Source organism: Zonotrichia albicollis, chromosome 7 (assembly GCF_047830755.1).
Source record: "Zonotrichia albicollis isolate bZonAlb1 chromosome 7, bZonAlb1.hap1, whole genome shotgun sequence".
Classification (NCBI taxonomy): Eukaryota; Metazoa; Chordata; class Aves; order Passeriformes; family Passerellidae; genus Zonotrichia; species Zonotrichia albicollis.
Window position 1 is genome coordinate 17,146,382 of NC_133825.1, and position 26,909 is coordinate 17,173,290.

The 26,909-nt window shown below is 44.8% G+C and overlaps 1 protein-coding gene across 1 annotated transcript in view; it reads left to right on the forward strand.

Annotated features, from left to right (window-relative positions):
* Positions 1–25,188, forward strand: part of TET1 (tet methylcytosine dioxygenase 1) — a 41,942-nt gene extending 16,754 nt beyond the window's left edge. The window contains exons 5-9 of the mRNA XM_074544419.1: positions 1–76; positions 2,952–3,041; positions 3,749–3,886; positions 11,723–12,062; positions 15,159–25,188. The exon at positions 1–76 is cut by the window's left edge and continues 75 nt beyond it. Of these exons, the coding sequence (XP_074400520.1) occupies positions 1–76; positions 2,952–3,041; positions 3,749–3,886; positions 11,723–12,062; positions 15,159–16,300 (1,786 nt within the window). The 3' untranslated portion in view covers positions 16,301–25,188. The remainder of the gene's footprint in view (positions 77–2,951; positions 3,042–3,748; positions 3,887–11,722; positions 12,063–15,158) is intronic.
* Positions 25,189–26,909: the final 1,721 nt, after the last annotated feature.

Below are 26,909 nucleotides of genomic sequence, written 5' to 3' on the forward strand. Positions count from 1 at the left end.
GTATTTCAATGGCTGTAAGTTTGCCAGGAGCAAAAACCCCAGGAAATTTAGGCTTCTCACTGATGACCCTAAACAAGTAAGATATGTTTTTTCTCAAAATGCCTTTTCTGATGATTTTCAGAACTAGACATTCTCCACCCCTTCTCTCTCCCACATGTATGTGTAACTGACCAACAAAGTTTTTGTGGCTGTAGTATTTAGAATAAATGACACTGAAATTTCATTCAGTGGAATGATTACTATGTATTTATATACCATAAAATGATGCTGAATGCTTTTGTGCATGCCTGTTTAGCTCACTGTGTCACTCTGTGTGAAATTTTAATTCTTTGTAAGTAACAGCCTTTTCTAGGGGCCAAGCTTGCAGCTCAGGGTTTCAGGCCTTTTGCCTTGGCACAGAAAATGTTGTACCTTGGGGTTGCACTGCTTTCCTGTTGTAGGACCAGCTGACAGCCTGGGCTCCCCTCTGTCACCAAGAATAAACTGGTTTTTTCTGTGGACAGCATGTTTTCTAAATAGTTTTGAAGGAATTAATACACTAAAATGAAGTGCAGTGAAATGATACCAAAATTGCTGCTTATGAGTGTTAGTGATGCCATAAATGTGAGGCAGCACAGAAAACAGTGATGGTTTATGTGAAGTAACAAACCTCTAAAAAAATCCAACCACATTAGTTACTTTACATTGAAATATTTTCCTGAAGAAGGAGTAAAGGTGTTGTAAGCTGGTAACTACTGCCTGGTGAGCAGAGACTTCTCAGGGTGACTCCAAAGTGCCTTTTGTTGTGCCTGTAGGTGTGTGTAACCCCATTCCCTATGGATCTCCTAGGTAAAAGTGCCACATCTTTGCTGGCACAGCTGGCATGTTTTGGGCACTCTTGGGGTTACACTGCAGAAATCTTTCTGTGTACACACAGTGTGATATCCCTTCTTAAAGATGTCACTTGATTCACTGCAGGTAAATATCACTCCCAGCTCCTGACTTGTTGCCCTGAAAGGGTTCATGAGGTATTTCTCATGCACCTGAGTGCAAACCCCAGTCTCCCCTGAGCTGTGGGGTACTCACAAACCTCACTGGGGTACCCACAAACCTCACTGGGTACTCACAAACCTCGTTGGGGTACTCACAAACCTCACTAGGTACTCACAAACCTCACTGGGTACTCACAAACCTCACTGGGTACTCACAAACCTCATTGAGGTACTCTCAAACCTTATTGGGGTACCCACAAACCTCACTGGGGTACTCACAAACCTCACTGGGTACTCACAAACCTCACTGGGTGCTCACAAACCTCATTGGGGTACTCACAAACCTCACTGGGGTTTTCACAAACCTCACTGGGTACTCACAAACCTCACTGGGTGCTCACAAACCTCACTGGGTACTCACAAACCTCACTGGGGTACTCACAAACCTCACTGGGGTACTCACAAACCTCACTGGGGTACTCACAAACCTGATCAGGGTATTCACAAACCTCACTGGGTACTCACAAACCTCACTGGGTACTCCCAAACCTCATTGGGGTACTCACAAACCTCACTGGGTACTCACAAACCTCATTAGGGTACTCACAGACCTCACCAGGGTGAGGGGGGCTTCTGCCTCAGCACAGCACTCTGCCCTCCTCACTGAGCACCTTCCTGAGGCTCTGCAGCCAAACCCAGCTCTGCTTGTCTCAAGAGGGAATTTGTTTTATGATCTTCCACTTAATAGGAAAATGTATTTATTGGGCATCCTTGCACTTTAGGGATCCTGTTCCTTCTCTGTCCTTTGCCTGTGTGTTTAGGTTATCCCCTGTATGATGCTGTGCATGGAGCATTCTCTGCATGCATTTTCTCTGTATGCTGAATGAGAGAAGGTTAAGAGTGTAATATATTGAGGAAAGAATGGTTCCTAGGGTAGATATCCTCCTGGTAGGATGGATAATTAACCACATTAACTAACCACATTAACTTCACTGTGGTTCAGAAAACCTTGTGGTAGCCATTTACAGCTGATAAAGCTAGCTTTAGTACAAGTTAAAAATACAGCATCATCTTGTCATGTAACATCCCATTGAAAAAAGCAAAGTTTCCTGGTGTTTATGTTGGTGTTTACAGTGTGTGGGGATAAGTGGGTTTTTTTAAGTAAGAAATAACAGCTTGCTTCATTTTGCACTATGCACTGTGAGAAACTGAAGCTGCAGTTCTCTCAAAGCTTGGTCCTTGGAGGAAAAGAAATAAGGGAGTCTGTCACTGCCCTCTGCTTTCCCAGTTGGTTGGTGGTTTTCCTGGAAAAGCAAAAACTTAGGATAAGAATTTAGGGATTGTTTCTACAAATAAGAGCTTAAATATGACACTGCTGTGGAAGCCCACCTAGCTAATTCTGTGTTTATATGGATCAGCCATATAAAGGGAATGTTATTTCTGAGTCTAGTAGTTATTTCCATTGAGTCCTGATTTTTGCCCCTCCAAAGAACAAAACAGTTATCAGAAAATGAGAAAAGTGCCTGAGAGAAGACATAAGAGCTGAAGATAAATGCTATTAGGAGTTTCTCACATGGTGTCAGCACAGACTGAGGCTCCATAAGCAAAACACCAACAGAAGGCCTGGGCTTCCATCCCCACTCAGCTTGGGGTGTGATTTTTCTCCTCTGGATGTCACTTCTGTGATTTTGTGTGCAACACACCTCACTCCTTGGCATATGGAAAGTGATGCAGAAATCAGTTCTGAGTGCTGGGTTGCTCTGACCTAGCAGGTATTGTCTGTTGTTATTTGGCTGATTTCTGTTTAACAGCTTTGATGGGTTACTCATGCAAAAGCAGGCATTTATGGTTGGTGACAAAGGGCAGCAGAACAGTCAGTTTAATAAAATATGAGCTAGAAGCTGACTTGTTGGGCATGTCTAAACTGGCTGAGATTGTTTTAAAGCAAGCTGCAGCAGCAAATGTTGCCTTTCCCTGCAGGAGGAACTTCTTGAAAACAATTTGCAAACGTTGGCTACTGATGTGGCTCCGGTTTATAAGAAGCTTGCTCCAGAAGCTTTCCAGAACCAGGTGGGTGTGTGAGATCCAGCTCTGATGAACAGTTTCAATCCAAGGAGCAGCCCCAGAGGGTGTTCCTGGTGGCTGTGCATTTGGAATCCTGGTGCATTTGGCAGGTTTCCACACACTGCCCCTCTTTACTTGAGCTGCCTAAGCTACTCCTGGTGCTTAAGTAGTGCCATAATTTTATCTGTGAAAAATACTGAGAGATAATGCTGTAAATAAAATGTTTTTCTATCCAAGACATTTGATTGTGGCTGACCTGATTATCTTACTGGCATCCAGCCACAGATGTTCCATATTTCACAGGAAAACATGAACCCCTGAGTCTGCTTGGCTGCCCTGATGGTGTCCCAGAGCTGTGGGTGCCTGGTGGGCTTGCCCAGCACTCTCAGTGTCTACAGTTTGCTCTCTCTCCAGGTGGAAAAGGCTGCTCTGATGGTGTCCCAGGGCTGTGGGTGCCTGGTGGGGCTGCACAGCACTCTCAGTGCTCAGTGCCTGCAGTTTGCTCTTTCTCTAGGTGGAAAAGGCTGCCCTGATGGTGTCCCAGAGCTCTGGGTGCCTGGTGGGGTTGCACAGCTCACTCTCAGTGCTCAGTGCCTGCAGTTTGCCCTCTCTCCAGGTAGAAAAGGCTGCCCTGATGGTGTCCCAGGGCTGTGGGTGCCTGGTGGGGTTGCCCAGCACTCTCAGTGCCTGCAGTTTGCTCTCTCTCCCTGCAGGTGGAAAACGAGCACATGGGCCCCGACTGCCGGCTGGGCTGCAAGGACGGCCGGCCCTTCTCGGGTGTCACCGCCTGCATTGACTTCTGTGCCCACGCCCACAAGGACACGCACAACATGCACAACGGCAGCACCGTGGTACGTACCCTGCCCTCCTCACTACTCCCACAGCGTGCTGCTGCTGCTGCTGTGGGCTCATTTCATTGCAGTGCTTTCACAATTCACTGCACGTTGCCATTATCGATGCTCATTCTGTTTGTATATATTTGTTACTGTCTACGGAGGGCATGAGTTCATTTTATTGCAGAACAGATCAAAAGGGGGATGTGAGTGATCCCTCCTACAAAATACCTTCATTCTCTAAAGACTCCTGGTCCTGAGGAGAGGCCTGGCCAGAGGGCAGGTCAGTTATTCCTGGGAAAGGGCTGATGCTAAAGGGAAATGATTGTCTAACCAAGGAGCTGGACAGACCTCTGTGAAGGGAGAGCTAAAGCAAACTGATTAATTAGTAACTTACCTCCCCCAGGCTCACCAAATTCACTCTTTCTTGCACTGGGCACCTACCAGATTCCTTGTTAGTGTAGATACAGGTCAGGAAGGAAACAGTATAGATTGTGGTTGAGCCAGGTGACCATTACAGTCTTTAAATCTCAGTATGAAAGGAAAACCCACAGATTGGTGTGGCTGTATTATATGCCTTGATGGATTACCAGTGAGAAAATTGGTTGGGAATTACTCAATTAAGTGATCTTTGAGAAATTAAGACCATAGTGTTGAAGAAAGAGAAGGTCAAGGCAGAAAAGATACAACTGGCAGTGTTCTTTGAGCAGCTGGAGCATCCCAGTGCTCTGAATAGTGAGGGTGACTTCTTGTACAGCAGTGCAGGTAACAACAGTAACTTCCCTATCCATCAAAGGATGTATATCTGCAAAAAAATTATCTGAAATCTCTGCTTACTCTAGATTTTTTTTTGTTTTAAGGAATGCAAACTGAATTATTGTGTTGCTGTGATTCAATAAAGTGTTGCATTTACACCTATAGTTAACACTGACCATTTCTATGTGACAGCAGTGAAATGACTGGTAAAGTTGTTTTAATGTTAATTTGTGGTTGTAAGGGGAGCAAAGGTCCATTCCTTTAAAGTATGGAAGCAGCTCTAGGAATCCACCAGGAGTGCAGTCATCAATTGACTGTTATTTTTGCTTAGTGTTGGCAGTATGCATTGCAAAATTGCTTCTGAAGCATAGGAATTTGATGCCCTTAGAGATTCTAAACTTGGAAATGAGACCTCCTTGTCAGACAAACTACATTATATGCTCTTTGATGAAGTTTAGTTTAGATGTTCTGAGTGCTCCATTACCTCCTGAATTAGAGACAAGATGGCAGCTGAGTCTGCTACTCATTTTGCCATATGGATCCCAAAAAAGTCATAAATTATGGCCAGAAGCAGCTGGAGGGACAGTTAAACCTTTTTTGTGGAATTATTGGGGAATAGTTCTAGAACTGCATTTATCTGTAAGCACCTGCTGCCATTTCAGCTTCACATGGTCCTTGCTGGTGTTGATGCTTCATGGATTGTGTGTGGGGTGTTTGCACGTGGTTCCAAGGCTCAGAAACATGGAACAACTTGTGCAAGGTCACTGTGTGCTCATCACTATCACTTTCCACCCAGTTCTGCCAGATAATATCTGGCAGAATCTTCTGGTAATACCATAGGAAATGTGGTAAGGACAGAAGAAGAAATTAGTGCAGTGATACCAGCACCTCCTGCATTCCTGCCTGGTTCCAGAAGGTGGGACTGCCTACAAGGCTTAAAATACATGATGATTTCTTATAAATCACTGCTCATGATGGAGGGGATATTTACATTTTGTCTGTAAAATGTACTGAGTGCAGGTACAATTCTGGGGTGACAGCTCTCCCAGAGATTGCTTTCTCATCATGAACAGAATGAGAACAATTTGCCCTGCACTGGAAACCTCCAGCATCCATCACTTTACTATGTTTCAGGGGTTTTTTTAACTGCTTGTCTCACCTTACATTTTAAGGTCCCTACAGGGTGTACTTGTCATCTTGTTAGTGTTGTTAAGATTTCTTCCCTTTCCCCTTACAGGAACACAAAATCTTTATTTATAAAATTTAAAGTTCTTCTAGGCTTAAAAGGTTAAAGTAAATGCCTTGTGAGTTGATAATTGCAAACACTGCTGGCTCTATTATTGTGACACCTTTTTGTTTTCTCCCTTCATCATTGGTAAATCACTTTCACTGCAAGTACCACAGGAATTCTGCATGGGCCACCCAAAGAAAAGGAAAACAGTCTATTCAAATTGTTTAAACCAGGCACAGACATAAGTTCAGCAAAGGACTTAAATTAGGTTAATAATAAGGAATAAGTTTACTGTACAGTTAAAAGAATATATTTTAAAACATTCTTGCATTTTTCTCAGTTGTGTGTTTGATCAGCTGCACTATTTGTATGTGACTCTGAAAATTAATCATCCTGTAAAGTTTGTGTTAGCAGTGGGAGGGTCTTGGAAATGTCCTCTGGAGATACAAGAGAGAATAGCAGACCTTAACCTACACAAATTGGGGATTGCTGTTACATGGTAATTAGCACTGAAGATTTGAGTTGCTAAACATTGTGTCTGGCTAGCAAGTCAAGGGTCTGAATTGACCCTGCTTTTGGTAGAAAGCTAAAATCAAACACTCCCTGCTTGCTCTGGAGCAGAATGACAATTCTACAGAGGTGTAAACTAATGTGTTTGTCTGAAAGAAGCAGAAATAATTTCTGCCTACAAAGGGAGTTTTTAAAGAACCTTTAAGGCATAAATGTACCATTCATTTTTACTTAGACTCTTTTGTCATCTCTTAAGTTCTCCTAAGGGCCACTGATGTGTGTTACAGCTGCAGTGTAGGGTGCTTGCTCCTTATGGATGTGAAGCTAAATGGGCAACACAGATAAAAGCTTTATAGCTATTGATGGAGCCTGTGGAATGTGAGGACTTCTGTTCCTTTATCAGATTAGCTGTGAAGGGCCATGTTCTTCATAGCTGTGGGGATCCATTTAAGGCACTGGCAGTGTTCTTTCTGGGGTTTGGAAGTGACTGGGACACAAAGGCTGCTGCTGGTTCTGCAGTTTGTGTGTGGGTGTTGCTCATCCTTGGGGCAGGGCCCTTGGTGCTGGGCTGAGGAAGGACACACCAGCTGCAGTTCTGCAGCAGACATTGGGAAGAAGGGGAGGAAAATAAATCTCTGTTTTGAGGGCACCTACAATCTGTAATTCATTACTGGCAGTAGAGCTAAGTACTGACAATCACCAGTCTGTCAGCAAACTCTTTGGGGTTCAGGTAAACCCCCAAACGCTCTGCTTTTGCCATGCCTGGGTGTATTTTGGCACATGACAGCACTGGCAGGGGGCTCCAGGCCTTGGCAGTGGCTGGCAGGGGGGCTGTGCATGGTCACACCACTGTCTGCACCCCCTGCTCACTTTGGGGGCTGCAGCAGCTCCAGGGGCTTCAGTTGGTGCTTCAGTTTATCACAGACAGGAGGAAGATGAATCCCTGGGCCTGTGAAGAGGAATTTCTGTTTGATTTTTCTATTGTGCAAATGGAGAAATGTGAGAGGGTCACTCTGCTGACCTGTGAGCTCCAGGGAGCAGTTCTGGGCTGCACCTGTGTCTGATGGCACAGCCTGGGGGCATCAGGTGGGCAAAAGGAGGAGAAGTTTGGGGTTCCCTGCTCTGGTTCTGACTTGCATACTCTTGTTCAGGTCAGGAGAACAATGTGGTTTGTGCTGGCTGCAAAGGAAAAGCAAAGGAGTTTTATCCATGATGGTGGACAGGGCTGCAGGAGCCCCCAGGGGCACCCACTGTGTCTCCAGCTGCTCAGGGAGGGGATTCCATCTCAGGAATGGAACCTGATTCCATCTCCCAGCTTTGGGAAGGCTGTTTGACTGCTGAAACCTGAATGGGAACCATCTGTTATTGCAACCCAGTGGAAAAGCTCCATCATTGCTGCACGTGGGGTTCAGGAGGACACAGGCACATCAGAGAGAGCCAGAGTAACACACTGGGAGCTGTGTGGCTGCACAGGGATGTCTGCAGGGGATTGCACTGAGTTCCTGCTGCATTTGAAGTTTAAATGAAAAGAATAGTAATCAAGTTTCATAAACATGCAACTTTCACCATGACATCACTAAACCCAGAATAGGTGATGAGTTTGATCACCAAGCACATTGGAAAGCTAAACAAACCTTTTGGCCAACACTTCTTTGGCCTTTGAGCATCCTGGATGGTTTAGCTGCCTGTTCTGGAAAAAGCAGAGTAGCAGGATATGCAGCTTCGTGCTGTAAATGGCCTCTAACAGACTTGATGGCTTTCTCATGTTTGTGTTTCATTTTGGTCAGTTTGCAGCAATGGAAAATTCTGCTTTTCACTTCTCAGCAATGGCTCCTAAATTCCTTAATGGAATATTTTGCACAGATTTGAATATTGGAGTATTTTTTAAGCAGAAAATTCTGAATTGATGATTTACTACCTTTAGCTGTAAGTTTTTAGCTAATCTGTACTACCTGAATTTATGGCTGGTTTTCTCATATCATTATTTTCAGTTATCTGTTTGCCCTAGCACCCTTACTTTCATGTTAAAATATTTTAAGGGGACACTAGCTGTGAAAGTGTTAAAATTGGTGTTATGGCATTTAGGCTGTAGATGTATTGGTCTTCAGATCTGGATACCATTTTGGTTATACATGAATTTCCTAATATGTGTTTGAAGTCAGTATTTAATATCCAGGGTGTGCTGGAGTTGACTGTTCTTGCAGCACAGTTGTGTCAATGCAGTACAGCCCTCATCTTGTTCAGTTCCTCAGAACAGTTCTTCATCTTTCTTGTTCCATGAGATGTTGGCTTTTGCATGGAAATTTATAACTGTAAATTGGATGAGGGTCTCAATATTCAAAATAATAAATATTGTGGATTGAACCTTCAAGACTTCTTTCAGACTAGTGCCTGGGCCAGACACAGGCTGGACATGGTATTCTAAAAGACCACTGCCCATTTTCTGGTGAAAACAAGAGGCAGCCAGGCCCCTCCATGCTGACTTTATTACTGCTTTTGTTTATCATTTAGAAGGGGAAATCCTGGGGTGTTTTTGGGTCACTGTGACCCCGAGAATGTTAAAAGTCTCTTTTCCCAGCCTGGCACTTGAAGAAGGAGTCAGCGCTCTTCATTTCTCAGTCTCAAGGTTGTTTATTGTTCTTATTGATAAAATTCTTTCTCCTGCCCTGATGAGGTCAGCTCAGCTCGACAGACAGAGGCACTCTGCCTGTCCCAGGGTGGTGTTATGTCTTTATACTAAAAACTACGTGTGCAATGTTTACAATTTACTTCCCAATACCTATCACCTATGTCAGACAGTGAGCTTCTACTCTAAACTAGTCCAAAAGTGACAACATCACAGCAGGAGATGGAGGCCAAGAAGAAGAAGGAGAAAGGCTGGACATGCCCAGATCCCTCCATCTTGCCCCCTGAACCCCCATACCAAAAACCCCAAAATCTACTTTTCCACCCCATGATAACTTCACTATTATTCTACCTAAACTGTTGTGGCTTGCTGATCTCCATCTAAGGTTGGTGATTTGCTCCATGGGTCACAATCAAACCCACAGGGGCATCTTGGGCTCTGTGCCAGGGTCTGTGAGCCCCCTGGCAGGGTTTGGGCTGCTCAGCACAGCCAGAGGGATGCCCTGGGTGCCCACAGGGACAATGCACTGGGCTCTCTAAAAACACCACCCCTATATAATGATGCTCCCTGTATGTGCAGCCCTCTCACCCTCCCTGAATAAAGTGGCATCTGCTGGCCACTTTCAGCAGGTGTCACTGACCTTGGCAGGAGCAGAGTTGTCTTTGGGCTCTGGAGGCAGTTGCTGTGGGCTGTGCAGTGTCCCTGGGCTGGGCTGGGGGCTGCATGCAGGGAGGAGGTGCCAGGCAGGGTGGGAGCAGGAGCCCTGCTGGGCCTGGGCTGTGCGAGCGTGGCTGGCAGAGCCCGCAGGCAGCGAGGTTCCAGTGCTGCTCACTGAACAACTTCTGTTTTCTCTAACTCTGCCTCCTGGTGCAGAGGCTGTCCAGAGGAGGTGAGTACCTCAGTGAGTGCTACAAAGCAGCTGCTAACTGCCCTGGAGCCCCTCTGCATCCTTCCCACTGCCTCCTGAAAAGCTCTTCCTCCTCTCTGCCTCCCACATTTCCTCCTTTTGCTGCTCTGCAACTGCCAAGCTTTGCATAGAGCTGTTGATAAGCCCGAGCCACCACGTTTTTGGTTCAGGATTTTTTAGTTTGTGTTTCTGTACTTTTATTTTTCTAGAAATAATTGTGTGATGCCTTTATGCAAAAGCTGTGCTATGAAATAAAAAATGTTTGGTTTTTTTTCATCCCTTAAATAATAACATTCTTCTCCCCTGGAATGTTAGGAATGGTGAGAAGATTGGGAAATTGGATTGACTGTTTATGATAGGTGTCAGATTGAGCCTGCAGAATGATGGAATGCTAAACTTCCATTTAGGGAATATAATTTCATCCTTGGATGGTGCTCCTGTTCCTTTCTGTGTGTAGTTAGTGACTCCTGTGAGGCAGCAGCTTCCCTCAGCCATGGTATCCATGTAGGGCTTTCCAGCCATGTAGCAGTGCCTTGGGAATGGAGGTGCCAGAGCTGCAGAAGGTGAATGTTTGTGCCAGGGCTCAGGGGTGAATGTTTGTGCCAGTGCCCAGGGGTGAATGTTTGTGCCAGGGCCCAGGGGTGAATGTTTGTGCCAGTGCCCAGGGGTGAATGTTTACGCCAGTGCCCAGGGGTGAATGTTTACGCCAGTGCCCAGGGGTGAATGTTTGTGCCAGTGCCCAGGGGTGAATGTTTGTGCCAGTGCCCAGGGGTGAATGTTTACGCCAGTGCCCAGGGGTGAATGTTTGTGCCAGTGCCCAGGGGTGAATGTTTGTGCCAGTGCCCAGGGGTGAATGTTTACGCCAGTGCCCAGGGGTGAATGTTTGTGCCAGGGCTCAGGGGTGAATGTTTGTGCCAGGGCTCAGGCACACAGATCTTTTGCCATCCCTTGGGAGTGACCCCAGGGACTGCAGTGCCAGTGTCAGTGCTGCTCTCTACGGGATGGGTTGGTGTTGGTAACAGCTGGAACTCAAGGAGTGCTGGAAAGGTTCAACATTTATAATGACAACAAGAAAACTATTGCAGTAAATTGGAATATTTATTCTTGTTTCTGATGTGAGCTCATCAAACTGGATGTAATCAGCACTCTGCTCTGGGCTCCAGCATCTCACAGCTCAGAATAACAGGAAGTAGGGCAGTGGCCTAAGAGAACATTTCCTGGGTCCTGTGAGTTAATTACAGTGGGGTGTTGATTTAAGAAAATGTTGAGAGAGGGAGGGAGTTAGAGCTGAGATTTGCAAAATGTATAGAGCAGTATGAGTGACTGTGCTGGTTTGGGGTTTTTCATTTACCAACCGAAACCAAAACCAATTCCAAATCATGGAATTAATTCCAGATCATAAACACTTTTTGTTTAATGCAAAAGTAATTTTTCATATTTTATAATCCTTAAAAATGAATGTGAACATCAATTATGTGTTTATGCATTAAAAACATAACTGGAATGCTTAGGAACTTAACAGTATATTTACAGCTGAGATTATTTACCAAGGTTGGCATACTGTAAGCTGAGACAAAATTTCACTTTCTTGTCAAAGACATGTGCCTTGATCTTAAAATATGACAGTTTTTCTGTGTCATCACAGATGATGCTATTTGTCTGGCAAGTAATTTGTCCAATTATTTGTCAGCTGTTTGCATTAAAGCCCCCTGGTGTTGAGGCCTCAGAGCAGGAGTCAGCAGTGGAGGCCAGGATGAGTGCCTGAGCCTTGATGAGCTGCTGCTTTGTGCTGTGGATGATCTGTGGCCCTTGTGCCCCTGGCAGGTGTGCACCCTAACCAAGGAGGACAACAGGAGAGTGGGGGTGATCCCGAGCGACGAGCAGCTGCACGTGCTGCCGCTGTACAAGATCTCCCAGACCGACGAGTTTGGCACCGAGGAGGGCCTGGAGGCCAAGATCAAAGCCGGAGCCATCCAGGTGCTCACAGCGTTCCCCAGGGAAGTGAGGATGTTGGCTGAGCCTCTCAGAGCCGCCAAGAAAAAGAAACCAGACACAAGGAGGACCCCGAGTGAAAAGCAGCCATTAATAGATAAAAAATATTCAACACCGGTAAAACTGAAAACTGAAGCCCCAGAAAATCTTGGCAACGCTTTGCATTGTTTAGGTGAGTGATACTTGGGAAATTCTACCAGTCTGTTCTGATTCTGTGTTCTTTTACACATCTGATGGGAGGGAAAAGCCCCTTTAAAACAAACCACTTGTATATTCTGCATTTTAGGGCTTAATGAACAAGTCACTGCAGCCAGTGTTGTCTCATGGGGCAGAATAAACCCCAGGTGACCACCCAAAAATAGTTTGTTGGTGGTCTGTGAACACCTGTGAAGTATTTCCAAGTTCCCTTATTCTAACAAATAACGGCAGTTTGACATCTTGAAAGAACGTTGTTGGAATGTTGACCTAAATAAGCACTTGAATTTGTGTCACTTTGAAGTACAAGAGCTGTGTTCTCCATTCCTGTGGCAGACAATGGCTTTCTCAGAACTGAGCTGTGACCCTTCCCTGGCAATGGCATGGACACTGCTGCACAGCAAGAGCTGTGGAAAAACCCCAGGTTTCATCAGGTGGCACTGCACATTGTCCCTTACAGGGCTGTGGCAGGAGGGCAGGGCAGGCTGCCAGCTGCCAGGAAGGTGCCAGGAGGCCCTGGTGGCTCCTGTGCCCGTGGGCAGTGCAGGGCTGTGCCAGGCTGGGCTGTGCCCGGTGTCACATCCCGGGTGAGGCCTCCTGGGAAGGGCTGCTGCATGGCACTGGCCAGTCCTGAGAGGCAGAAAAGAAGGAAGAGATGGAAGAAGCCATGGACTTAAACTCTGTGATTAGCTGGTGAAAAATAAATGCAATTAAAGCACAGCCTGTTAGGAAGAAGAGAGGGAAACGAGCTCATCTGCTGTAATTTTGAATTTCATTTCATAAGAGACATCCAGACTGTCTTGGTTTGGAAAAACAGGTACCTACTAAGGAAGGCAGGAGCCTCCCCTGAAATGGAGAATGTGAACAACCTCCTCCCCCCCCCACCAATTGCTATAAATTTTGAATTAAGGGGCTCTCAGGCAACAAAAATATGGGAGCAGGAATAACAGTTCTTTAATAGGGAAGACAATAAAAAGATAAAATAAACAATGCAGTGAACTAAACCAACACTGCCAGAGTCAGAACCCAACCTGACACCCTGTTGGTCAGGCTGTTGGTGGCAGTCCCATTGGAAATGTGGCTCAGCCCTCCTGCAGTGTCAGGAGTGGTTCTGTTGGAGCAGGGATCCTGTAGAGAAGAATGTATTCTTCCTCTGAAGATCCAGTGGAAGGAGAGGCAGCTGCTGCTCCTCTGGGGAATCCAGTGGAGAAGCTGTGCTGGTGCTCCAGAATCTCCAGATTATATCCAGGCAGGAATGCTTGGCTGGTGTTCCAGAATCTTCAGATTATATCCAGGTAGCAATGCTTGGCTGGTGTTCCAGAATCTTCAGATTATATCTGGATAGCAATGCTTGGCTGGTGCTCCAGAATCTCCAGATTATATCCAGGTAGCAATGCTTGGCTCCTCCCTCTGGGCTCACATCTCCCAATGGGATGCTGCAGTTCTTATCAGCCATGCAGTGACATTCAATAGCTGTTATCAGCACTTGTCCCCTCCCAATAGATGAGTGATTGTGTTTACTCAGAGAGAGATAAGGAACTGCCTGCTTTGCAAAAGACAGCTGCCACACAGGTGGTAATAAATACATCTTGCCTTGCAATCTGGAACACAGACCCATGTAGAATTTTTAAGAGAAGGAATAACAGGTAAATGTGCTTCAAGAAGTCTCTGCATTTTGGGGGGATAACATTTAAAAAACAAATAAATCCATTTGCTATACTTCCATAATTGAGTGCTGAGGTTGTTAAAACTTATTTTCGCAGAACAGTCTCTCTCCTGATGTGATGGAGAATGCAATTCTCAAATGCTGTGTTTAAAATCCCTAGGGCAGAGGCCTTGCCCTGGGGTGGGGGCTGTTAAAGTCATTAAACACTTTGTGGTTTATTTCACAGAAAGGTTTTTATAGAGTTGATGTGGCCTCCTCATGTCCCCATACAGCTTTCAGTTTCTGCATACTAACTATTGTGCCTGTCATTATCCCACTTTGACTTTTGTGCATTCCTATGGGAGGAATGTTTTTAATTCATCACTGATTTATAAATTACTAGGAGACAGACTAGAAGAATGAATTATGCTTCTACACTGTGTAAAACAATTAACCATTCTGTGTATTTAGGGAATAAAGGAACACTGACAGTGCTCTGTGAGAGGAGGCAAGAGCTGTGTGGTGCCAGCTGCCAGCAGAACACGTACAGCCATGGCAGGGCATGGCAGAGCCAGCAGAGCCAGTGGAATTCTTCATTCCTTGGGCTCTGAACCTGCCCATGGTGAGAGCAGCCTGGGAGGAGCCTGGTCCCAACCCAGCCCAGCTGTGGCTGCAAACTGGTTCAGGGCTGACAGAAACTGCACAAGGATGCCTGCACAGAGACCTGAAATAGTGGGGCAGTTAGATGGGAAGGTGCCAGGCAGCCCAATCACATGACTCCAGGTCCATTTTATAGGGATGGGTTTACCTGGAGCATGTTGCCAGATACTTTGTTTTTAAGGCAATTTCTGAGTCAGTATTGGAATGCATGAGTCATTGTAATGCAGTAACTGTTTCTGCTGTGATGGACAAGATCCATAAACATGCTTTTTCCTTTGATCATAATGTGGGGTTAAGGCAGGCCAGAATTTTAACTGATTGGTAGACTGAATTTCAGACTCAATTTCATCAATTATGTAAAAACTGAAGGCCAGCAGTCAGCTGCTGGGAAGCATTTCTGTAGGCCTGGGCTGCGTGAATTGGGAATTAGTGTTTATTTAATTTTTTCTTTTATTTTCTTCATCCCTCAGTGAAATATCTTTCTATTTTATATACCAGCAGCCTGACTGGAAAAGGTTAAGGCATTAATTGAGCAAGGTTATTTTTTATATATATATGATAGGTATATGTGTATATGTGTGAGATATATATATAGAGAGAGAGATGTGTACAGTCATAGAGATACTCCTGGAAAGCTAAAAATAATAATTCTGAAAAATCTGTATCAGTGTGCATTTTTCATGTTAGAAAGCAAGTATGCAAATATAAGAGAGGTATTTTATTGATTGACAAGTACTTACAACTTTGGTGTGCATTTCTTTCTCCTAGGGAACAAACCAGATGCTTTAAAACCTGGGATAAAAATGGAGCCTTCCAACCACCTTTATGCCATGAAACATACTTCAAACACTACTAAGAATTGCTCTTTACTGAAGCAGTACACGGCCTCCTCCCCCTTTAAGGTGGATGGTTTACATCCTTACCCATCTCTCACACACAAGTCTGGCCTGACTGCAGTGACTAACATTCAACAAGATTTTTCAGTTCCCTACGGGTATTTTGAATGCAGTACCAAGCAACCTCACGTGCCACCTTACGTTAGCTGCAAGAGCTTTGATGTGTCAGTGAAGGATTATACTGGAATTGTGCTGGACGAGGAGGTGAACGGCGTGCCACCCGTTCTGCCCCAGGTCACTGCTCCAGGCCCCCCGGGCCACACAGAGCCCCTGCCCACGGTACCTGAGCAGCAGCCAGACCAACAGAGCTGCCAGCTTCAGCTGGACACCTGTGCCCCCCCAGAGCCGACCAGCTCCTGTGACCCAGCACTCCCACCGAGCTCCCTGGCACAGGACGCCCTCGCACCCGCCGCCAACTGCTCCCATGGGTGCCCCCTGGAAAAGGGCAGCTCCCATGGGAGACAGAGCTGTGACTTGGACTGTGCTGATGTAAAGCAAAGCAGTGCACTGGGACAGGCAGCTGATTCTGAAGAAAAGGCTGAGGAATTGTGGTCAGACAGCGAGCACAATTTTTTGGATGATGACATTGGTGGGGTTGCTGTGGCACCTTCTCACGGTTCTATCTTAATTGAATGTGCGAGACGTGAGCTCCACGCTACCACACCAATCAAAAAACCCAACCGCAATCATCCCACGAGAATTTCTTTAGTTTTTTACCAACACAAAAATTTAAATGAGCCAAAACACGGTTTAGCCATGTGGGAAGCAAAGATGGCCGAGAGGGCGCGAGAGAAAGAAAAGGAGACGGAACGCCTGGGAACGGAGAACGCCGAGCTGGGCTCCAGCAGCAGGAAAGCAAAGCAGCCGGGTGAAAACAGAGATATCTTTTATGAAGACAACGAGTTCAACCAAATTCCATCGCGCAGAGCGCTGACAGTGACCAAGGACAACGTGATCACCGTGTCTTCGTACGCCCTGACTCGAGTGGCAGGGCCCTACAACCACTGGGCGTAGCGTGCTGGGGCCGGCACACGCTGCTGCTTTCAGGGCCCACACACAACAAGCCTCGTGTCCTTTACTCTTTGCTCATCTCAACCATTCTAAGGCTGAGGTAAAAACAAAAAAAAAAGGGGGGGGATTTCTTCTTAAACTGTGACTTTAACATTTGGTGGTGCTCAAGCACATTTTAAGCAAAAAAAAAAAAAAGTTGTATAGTTTTAATACATTCTAAAGAAAGATTTTGGTTAGGTTATTAACCTTGATTGAATCATTCAGTTTATTACCTTTAGGAATTTATATTTTGGTGCTTTGAATCGTCTGTTTACTACAAAAATCATTTATAGCTATTTTAACAGGTTCACATTTTATGGTGTTAAATCAAGTTATACAGTTATAGCTCTACACAGCTCTTGGTGCTTAACCACATCAAACAGTTAAAAATAAATAAGCTGAATTATTACTTCATGGTGCCATTGCTTTAACAACTTCCAACCATTGCTGTATAGTCCAAATTACAGACCAATCTTTTAGAAAACCAACTAATTTTGTTCTTTAGATTCATCAGTAGAATGAAGTTATTGGTAATGATGGCTGGAAGTTGTTTCTAAGCTGTAAATATATATTTTAAAAGCACTTTCTATTTTTAAAATTAACTTGAAATAGTATAGTATAAGGATCATATTGTCTAAGGTTTGTGCATACTCTACAGAAGAAATGATTTTGTTCTTGCTGTGCAGAGTTCCATGATGTCACAGGTGCAGGATGTATGCTGACAGCATATGTGGTTGTTTTCAACTTGCCCTTTTTCACTGAAGATTTTATGTGGCATATAAACAAGCAGTTATGAATTATAGAACCTTTTTATTCTTTTCCAAGAGAGTGTACAAACGTGGAAGAGGAGATGTCTGGTCAATCTGTGTGTTGCTATTGGGAGTTATGAATATTACCTGGTTTTTTAAGGCAGCATTTGTTATGGTTTCTTTGAGCAATAAGTGCATCAGTCTCATTTGTTTCCAGCCTTCTAAGTTAACATGGCAGCCAAATGTTCCTAATGCCTCAGGGGTAGGATTGTTTTGGGATAAAAAGCTACCCCCTAGAGTTGCCTTATTGTGTTCTGATAGAAAAAATTAATTTGGGAAAAATACAAAGGAAGTGTTGGAAAACAATCAAATTTCTAATATTTAGCAGCAAAGTTTTTGTTAATAACCTATCTGTTATATTCACCAACTTTCTGAGTTCAGTTTTTTTACAAAAATGTTTTGTAAATTTTGGAAGCAATTTATACTTTTGACATGGAAACGGTTAACACCCTTCCTTGAAATTTATGTTCTTCATTTCTGTTGAGAAAGTGACATATCACAAAAGGAGAATTTGCTAAACCAGAGGAAAAACAGACACTCCATTGCTTTTAAATACTGTAGCATCCCACTCTTCTTTCTGATTCTCCTCTCCTGTGTATTTCTTGTTTAAACTTATTTATTGAAACAAATGACCAAATGACAGCATAGCTAAGGACTGACCTCATCCTGCAGCTTCTTCCACATGGGCTGGCTGGGGGCAGGAGGAGCTGTGTGGTGCTGTGCCCTCTGTGCCTCAGCCTGTGGGACGTGCTCATCACATACTTGACACAGTTATACTGTGGTGCTGCTGCCCAGAGGAGTGTCAGCTGCCTGGATCTGCTTCATTTCAACACAAGGTGCTTTTCCCTGGAGGAGCTGAAGTGCAGGAGCTCCATTGCAGTTTGGTACGAGGCACGTGGGTGTTGGACACCCAGAGCCAGTCAGGACCTTGGTGCTACAAATCCTTTGGTGCAGGGCAGATCCAGGAGACTCCTCTGGAGCCAGGGCTGCAGCAGCAATCCCTGGGGCATGATCCTGCCTCCAGTTCTGCACATTCCTGGCCAGGCTGACAAAGCTGGTAATGGCAGAGGGTGGAGGAATTGAACCAGTTCTTTGGATCTTACCTATTTGAAGTAAAACCTGTAAAAACCGGGTATGCTGCAAATTTTAGTTTGAAGCTTAATATTAGTTCAGATAGAGGATATGAAGGGATTGTAAATAATGATGAAACAGAACCAATATTATGGCATTGTTTTGTACCAGCAGTTTTATGCTTATTGACTATGTAATATACAGTATACATCAAATCATTTTGGTATTTTGTGTGCCTTAGATTTCCATTTCCAAACTTGTATATTTTTGGTGAGCAGAAGATGGAAGGAATTGCAGCTGCCCATCCAGTCAGGGGTGCTGTACATTCCACAGCTGTTCAGCCATGTTCTTGTCCCACCATGCAGAGATTCATTTCTTGGTTTCACTGATAGCCCTGACAGCTTCAGTTTCTGCAATGCTGTAATTCAGCACTCTGCTGTGACAGATTTCCTACACAAAGTTGGTAAGCTACAGAGCCATCTCTACCTTTTAAACTGTTCATACCATTAAAGTGAATCATTTTTACTTGAATCTTCTCCTACAAATGCCCACATTTAACTTACTGGAAACTTCAGATTAAAATGTTCCATTGAAAAACCAGCAGCTTCCCTCTAAGAAGTGAGGCACTGAAAGGTGGAGCTAAAAGGATCCCTTCAAACAGGTAGCCCAATGGCAATTCTAACAAAGAAATGTGTATCTTAACATAATTAATACTATTAACTGATAGGTGCTAAACTCAGAGTTACTACTTCATTAATGTTACTTACATGAGAGAAATAGATCACCCACACAACAGCAGATCACCCACGGTGCTCTTTCCTTGGCTTTCACCTAAATTGCTTTTTCAGCATCTCCTGCCAGGCAGGTTGGGCACTTCCACTGCCTGCTGTGGTTTGAGAAGCTGATCCTTCCTCTTGCTGTACTGCAGTATAGGAAATGCAAATATTTACTGCTTCTACAACTCTGTGCTATTTCTTGTAACACTTCAGGATATTTATACACAAATTGCATTGTTTTCAGTAAGGTTATCATTTTATAACAGTGTTTATCTCTTGAAGTCTTCAACTCTGTGGGTCTGTTCTTTCCTTTGCAACCCACACAACCACTTGTAATTTGCTCTTAGGTTTTAACCCAAGTCCTTCATGGATAGCCAGACCAGGAGCTGGACCAGGAATGAAGGTAGCTGGCTTGGTCAGACCTGCATGTTTTATTGGGTTTCCATCAGCTGGCACAATGTTCTGGGTGAAAATCCTGCCCATGGATTCATTGTGGGCTGGCAGTGGGGTGTGCTTGTCTCTGGATCAGTTCTTACAGTGTGCCAGGAAAAACTGTCATGATCAGCACAGGGCACCTCTGACTCCCCAGAATTGTCTCATCCCTCTGTCCCCTGGCTCCAGCTGCACTGGGAGGGAGGAGCAGGGCTTGTTTGGCTCCCTGGGGGACTCACTGCCCTTGTGTCCAGTTACACAGTGATTTACTGATTGTTCACATGCTGCTGTATTGCAGGAAATAGAAAGAAATATTTCTATACATACTTTAGTCACAAGATCCAAGAAGCTTTTTAACTACTTACAAATACTTGCAGCTTCCAACCTGTAACAGTTGTATTCAGATTTTTTAAGGACTTTCTAAGAATGTTAACTGCTGGTGAAGGTCCTTGTGTTACCTATGACAGGGCTCCTCTAGATGTAGAACAGAAATAACTGCAGTTAATCTGGAGCAACATTTTGTGTTTAGCATGGGTAAGTGACAACTTGTCTAGTACTCAAGATTCTACCATACAACTGTATGGGTTTTTTTAAAGAGCTTTTTAATTTCATTGCAGTATTAACTGAATATGGTGGATTAAATTTGGGTCCTGTTGCAGCCCTGCTGACTCCAAAGGGCTCATCCATGAGGTTTTCAATTGGATGGATGTGGACAACAGTGGACCAACATTTGTGCCAACTCAGAGTCAATCTTGCTCTTTCACTTCCCTTGTAGCTTGTCTAATGTTGAAATTAGCTCCATTTATCAAGCAGTCACCAGCTTTGTGATCCATTTATACATCTGGTTGTTTCTTTTCCATAGAAATCCTGTCATTTCTAGGCTATCAGGAGGCAATGCCTGTGCTCTCAGATACAAAAAACTCAATTGCACGGCCACTTGCATGCTCTGTGTGTGTTAACATCAAACACATTCAGGCACTGGGGAGAAACTCCTTCTGGCTGATTGTGGTCACTGAAATTCAGCTTAGGGTCTTTGTGATGTCTGTAGCACTTACAGAGGAGGAGCAGTGCATCACTTTTGGGAATTCCTGCTTTAGCAGGGGTTGATGGGACTTGCAGGAGGAGGTGTGGAGGGAATGTCTTTGTGTGGTACTGCCCTGCAGTGTCAGTGTCACAGCACTGCTCTGGCCACTGAGGTGTTTCATTGTGGTATCGGGTACAAATTCACCCCTTTCTGCAGTTCCTCCACAGGCAGAAATCTCTCCTTTGGTCTCTGCCTGACAATCTGGTGTAAAAAAGCACCAGAGGAGGGAGAGAGTTGGCCCCCATTGTCAATGTGCACACACAAACAAGGGAGCAAGTGCTGCTGTCATGGGCAGCCTGCTGCCCTCTGCCCCAGCACGGGGAGCACAGGGAGCACGGAGAGCACAGGGAGCTGCTGGAGCTGCTGGTGCTGCTGGTGCTGCTGCTGTCCCTCCATGGTCTCCAAGGCCCTTTCCAGCCTTGGTGGCTCTCTGCACAGCACAGCTAAATCGCAGGCAAAGCTGTGATGGTACAGTTGGGTTTTGAGTCAGCCTTCTGTGTACATGTGGTTGCCATGGTACTTCTTGATACTAACACTTCTGTTAGTCCGTCTGACTTTAAATTCAGTGGCTTATTTTGTCTGTGACACACTCAACATTCTCCTTGAATCTAAACAGTGGCCAGTGGCAGCAGTCTAGAGGATGTGGTTACTTACTCTCAGCAATTCAGGAAGTGGTTTCAGTCTCCTCTGGGATTACCTGATGTTTAGCCAGTCTTTCCAAGTTGTCCACATTCTGCTTTAGGATGTTGCTACAAAATTGTGATTACATCAAGGAAGGAGTTTTACATTCGAGGTTTGCTGAAAGGCCAAGGATTTCTAATAGAACCTGATCAGGCACCAGGCTACATATGGATCACTTCCCCTGAGGAGAGGTTGAATATGTGCTGTGTTTGTTACTTCCCTGTTAAAGCCTTTCTGGTGCTTTTAGAGAGCAGGCAGAACTTTTTAATACTGTCACATTCCTGACTGAATTATGAAGACTTAGTGTTACATGATGTTGAGTTGTGTCCCTGAAAATCACTTAACATGGCTGGTGTGGATTAGTGGGTACCACTTTTACTCTGTGCAGCTCTCACTGGATTCTCTGGCCAACTTTCTCCATGCTCTTTCCAAACCATCAGCTGTGCTCAGTCATTGTCACCTGCTGCTGGATGCTTTCAGTGCTTGTAACTCCTTCAAGGGTTTCTCCCTTCACAGCCCTGGCTCAGCACTAACGCTGCCAGCCTGCCCGTGAGCCCCTGCGCTCTGTCCTGCTTGGGAATCAGCAGTGTCACACTGAGCTGTTCTCCTTGGACTCTCCCCCTGAAATCCATTTCTTTTACATCCAGTCCCCTGGAACAGGCTGCCCAGAGAGCCTGGGGATGTTCCATCCCTGGAAGTGTCCCTGGCCAGGTTGGACAGGCTTGAAGTAACCTGGAGTGGTGGAAGGGGGTGGAAGGAGGTGAGCTTTAAGGTCCCTTCCAATCCAAACCAGTCTGATTCCTTGATTTTATATTCTGGATGTGACAGCTCCAGGGCTTTTACTTCACATTTTCTCATACAGAGCCTAGAATATTACAGGTGGGATTTTTTTAATGTCCAATTCATAATCTGTCACAGTCACTGTTTTCTTACTTTTTAAAATCAAATCATCAGTTTTTCAGTTAACTTTCAGATTTTTTTTTTGGTGCAGTTGTTACAATCTGTTCTTGTATCTGCAAGTAGCCAAACAAAAGAGACTTTGCAAAACCATCATCCCCTGAGAAGGACAAGTCATTCCTTCTCAGAGTACAGGATTTCTTCATGTGGGTTGCATCTCTGAGTCCTCTTGTCTTTTGAGTCACTTTTAACAGCTCTGCTCCATTCCTGCCACCAGACAGCTGCTGCAGCCCTGCATGATTGCAAGAGCAGGAGTGTTTCTTTGCATCTTCTTTAAACCTTAGCTCAGTCTTTGTGAGATATCCAGTGTATGTTAAATGCCTGAACTAACACAGGACTGCTTGGAAAACATGTTCTTCCTCTATGGCAAAAAATGGAATTGAAGGAGCTTGAGAAGAAAAGAAGGTGGTTACTGCCTTTTATTAGAGGGTATTGAGGTGGCAGCATTGCTGTTTCTTTGTCTCTCTGAGAATTAAGACTTTAGGATTTTTTCCAATCCTGTTCCCAGTTCACCATCCCAGCAACTGTTCATGGTGCTCAACCCTGTACTGCTAAGCTTCAGCTGTAAAAGGTACAAGTTGTTTCTTGGTGCTGTATCCTTAATTCCTCCAGACAGTGTATTTCCCTTTCTTCTGCTGGGCCATAAAATGGCATTTTCCACACACACTTCTGTTCCAATGGCAGAATCTTCCAGCAGCATCCCTGCAGTGGGGTGCTCAGTACCTGAAGGTGACAGGTCTGGTGTGACCCCAGTGGTGCTTTTGCCCAACCCTGCTCCCCTTGCAGACATTGCTCAGAAGCTGCAGCTGTGGGCAGGGCAGGTGGGCACCAAACTCCAGAGTTACCCCCAGAGCAGCTGAGCTGTGCCCCTCTTGGTGCTGCTTTGGGTGTTCAGTTGTGCAGTTGTTGGCACAGAACGTTTTTAATGCTGTCGTGGAAAGTTTTGTGACCTGATCATTATTTTACATGTATATCTGTATTTTTGTTATATTGTAATGGGAAAAGGGTCTAGGGTTTGGGAGTTGTCTTAAAGCAAGAAGGAAGGCCCTGATTCTTATTTGTGCTGCTGTCCTTTGCATTGCACTGGGAGGATGAAGGGGATCCCTAAGTGGAGCTGGCTTACATCCTTTGGGGTATCCACCACACTGATCAGAGCATAAAAGGGCAGTAGTATAAATAAAAGCAAACAGTTAGCAAATGACTGGTTTGTACAATCATCTGAAATGAATTTCATGGTATTCTTACTGTGCACATACTGGCCAGTAACATCCACATGTTCTTAGTTTAGAAATAGAGGTTGAACAGACCTGCTTGGGTTTTACCAGGTTTGAAATATTTCCTTATATTGGCTGTCCTTTGCCCAACACTGTCTACAAAGACAATGTGCTAAGAGATTTGTACCTCTAGGTAATGGCCAGCCCAGAAATCTCACAAAATTATCCAAAATGATATTTTTATGGTAGTTCTTCTTAAAATACTTGCTAGCCTTTATCATAACTTGGATCCCTTTTACTTGATGATATAAGCTGGGGTTGTGACAATCTACTGAAGTCCCCTGTGTCCTGACTGCACCCCAGCTGTGTGCTGTGTCACTCTGTGAGTTTGGGGCCACAGAGCTGAAGCCAGCACCTCCTGCCTTCCCTGACTGTGGTGCTACTTGGCAGGGAGAGCCTGGCACGGCTCTGCTGCCCCAGTCCTGCAGAGCTCCCTTGCTGCCCCTGCAGGTTCTGTGGCAGCAGCAGCCCCGCTGCATGGCAGGGATGCAGAGCCAACTTCTCCTTCAGAAAAAGTGTGAGGAAAAGGAAATATTCAGGAAATGTACTTTCCTTCTGAAATTTGTACACTGCAGAGCCTAATGAGAACAGATTTTGTAGCAGCCTTGTGGATGCCTGTCTAACCCCTGCCACTCAAAAGGCAGCAGCTGAACTTCATGATGCTCTTGTCCTCTAAATGAAAAAATAATTGGAGTCCAGAAGAACAAATGGGATATCCCAGCACTGCTAAAAGAAAGGCAGTTCTAACCAATGCAAACATTCATACATTTCAGTTTGTAAAGTGAATTACTCTATGATTATTTGCTCTGTTTGGAAGAGACAGCTCTCCATAATGTGACAATTTCACGCCAGAATTTGCTGTCATTAGGAAAGAACATGAATTTGTAAGGACATGCTGCACTGACATGCAGTGGCTAATGAATTCCTTCCTGCTTTGGGAATATAACAGATTATGCCAAAGCAAAAGAAAAAAAAGTCATTGTTTTTTTCCTTCTCTCTTTCTTCTTTTCAATCTTTCTTTCTTTCTTTCCTTGGGATGCATTTGATATTTATTTTTCAACTTTGAGTTTGAGGTTTTCTTCCCAGTTACCAACGTACTGTATTGAAATCTGGAACATAAAACTAACATTTTTAAGCAAAAGGTGATGTACAGGGAGAAAAAAATCAGAAAGAAAAAGCACTTCATTATGTCACAGTATTTCCAGGAGAAAGTGTAAAAATTACTTCTTTTCTCACAAAAACAAAACCATTTGGGGCCTGATTCTTCCCTAGTGTAACTGAGCCCAGCTCCCTGAGGCTGGTGGAGCTGGGCAGTTGTGCTGGCTGAGAAACTGAACCTTAAAATCTTTGCAGACAAGGGAACCCTTACCAGCAGTACTTGAAGACTTGTGAGTTGTGACTGCATGTTACTTGAAAGATCTAATTAAGCTATGTTTTTTGGTGCAAGCAGTTGTTGTACATGATTTCATGTTTATGTAGCAAGATGCATTGAAATGTTGATACTAGTATTGAAACATACATGTAAAAATTGTCGTTGTGGAAATTGTCTGTTCTGTTCTATTTTTCTTGTGTGTCTCATCTGTTTAGAACGTAAAACTTTCTTTTTTTTTTATTGTCCTAACTGAATAAGGCTAAATGAATACTGTAATTGAAAATATATTTTAAATCTTGTCATGAGTTTTTAAAAAGACTATTACAAATTGTATCATTCCTGATTACACAGAACTTTGTGGGTGGTTTTAAATAAATTTTATACTTCTATTTTGCACTTAGTTGTCTAATTTTTCTTTCCTGCTCTTGGCAATAATAACCACTGTCATGTGTAGAAGTGTATTTGTTAATTAGCAATACCTACAGGGCTCCACCCAGAAGGGCAGCAGGTTCTGAGTGGGAAGGGACAGGCATAGAACCAGCCCCTGTTCTGCCTCTGCTTCGGGCTGGACTGACCCGTGCCCAGAGCAAGAGGAGCAGCCAGAAAATCTGAACCTCATTTTCTGACTGAAAAGGACACAGCAGTTTGTGAACACATCTGTACAGGGCCTCTTTTTGCTGCCTGTCTGGCAGAGCAACTTCTGGGAATCACTTGCTGTGGCATTGAATTCCAGCCACTGGAAATGTTCCTATCAGGTTTTATTTGCTGCCATCAGAGGGTGTGGCTGGGGCTTCACTGGCATGGCAGTGCCCAGCAATGCTAAACAGAGTCCCTGTTGTTCAGGTCTGAAGGAAAGGAGAAACACAGCTCTGCTCATACCTGCTGCTTTTCCTTCTCCAGTATGTGCAGCAGCAAAAGAAGCAAAAATCAGCTTCCAGGTAAGTGGAGTCTCCTAGAGAGCAGAGGAATGCTGGTGTCCTGTGGCTCACCAATGGCCTGGACAGGAGCTCCATCACTGTGTGATGTGTACCTGCACTTCTGGGGATGGATGGGGTGTGTGGGTACATCCAGCAGGCAGCCCTCCTCACTCCTCCTGTGTGAGCTGCTCTTTGCAGGGCACTCCCTGCTGGGCTTTGGCAGCAGCCTCTCCCTGCCCAGCTGCCCCAGCCCTCCATGAACTGCCCTGTTCATCCTTGTTATCAGGCTGCTATCAGTCCCACCCTCCAGGGTTCATGGCAGTGAGGAGCCCCCAGCATGCTGGCCTAACAAAGCCCAAGGGTTTCTAAAGCCCCTCCAAGCCTTGGGGCACACCAGGAGCAGCATTCCTGAGGAGGAGCCACCCATGAGGAACATTTCCTATTCCCACTGTGAGGTGCTGCCAGCCCTGGGCTCCCCTGGCACTGCCAGGCAGGGCTGGAGTGTTCCATGAGAGAGGGCACAGCTTCCCCTGTGCCCTGTGGGACAGAGCCACCCCAGCCTGAGCTGCCCTGGCATCCCTGTTGCTGCCAAGGCAGCCACCACCTGGGTATCCTGGATCTCTCATGCACATTGTGCAAGGTAACACAATGTTCATGTAGTACAATTGCTTGCTTTGAAACTCTTCAGCCTTAGATTGCAGTGCCTGCTAAAACGGTGTTAATTGTTAACAATTAATTAAGCTGCAAAATGAGCTTTTTTGCTGGTGCTACAGTTAAGTTTTCTGTAGTACTCCTGCACTGCTACACATCACAGAACACCAGGATTTGCTGTTCAGCAGTGCTAATGTTGGTTCCTGCTGCTGATGGTTTACATTCAGAAGGGTATTCACCAAAATATTGGGGTTTCTGTGCACTCTGTATATCAGAGCAAGCAACACATTCAAATTTGATGTAAACACAAGCAAGGTAATGCTTCAGTGAGTGTTTTGGTTCAGGATGCAGCCTAGATAGTCTAAAATAAAATACCAGCAATCCCCATCTATGTTTTTAATCTCAGACAAACTGAAAAAGTATTCAAAATGTGGAAATTTAAACCCAGCTATTTCAATAACCATTGGCTGGAGCACAGTTCCCAAGATGGGCCTCCAGTTCCATGTCCACTATTTACTTCTGGATACTCTTTTGTGATACATACCACTG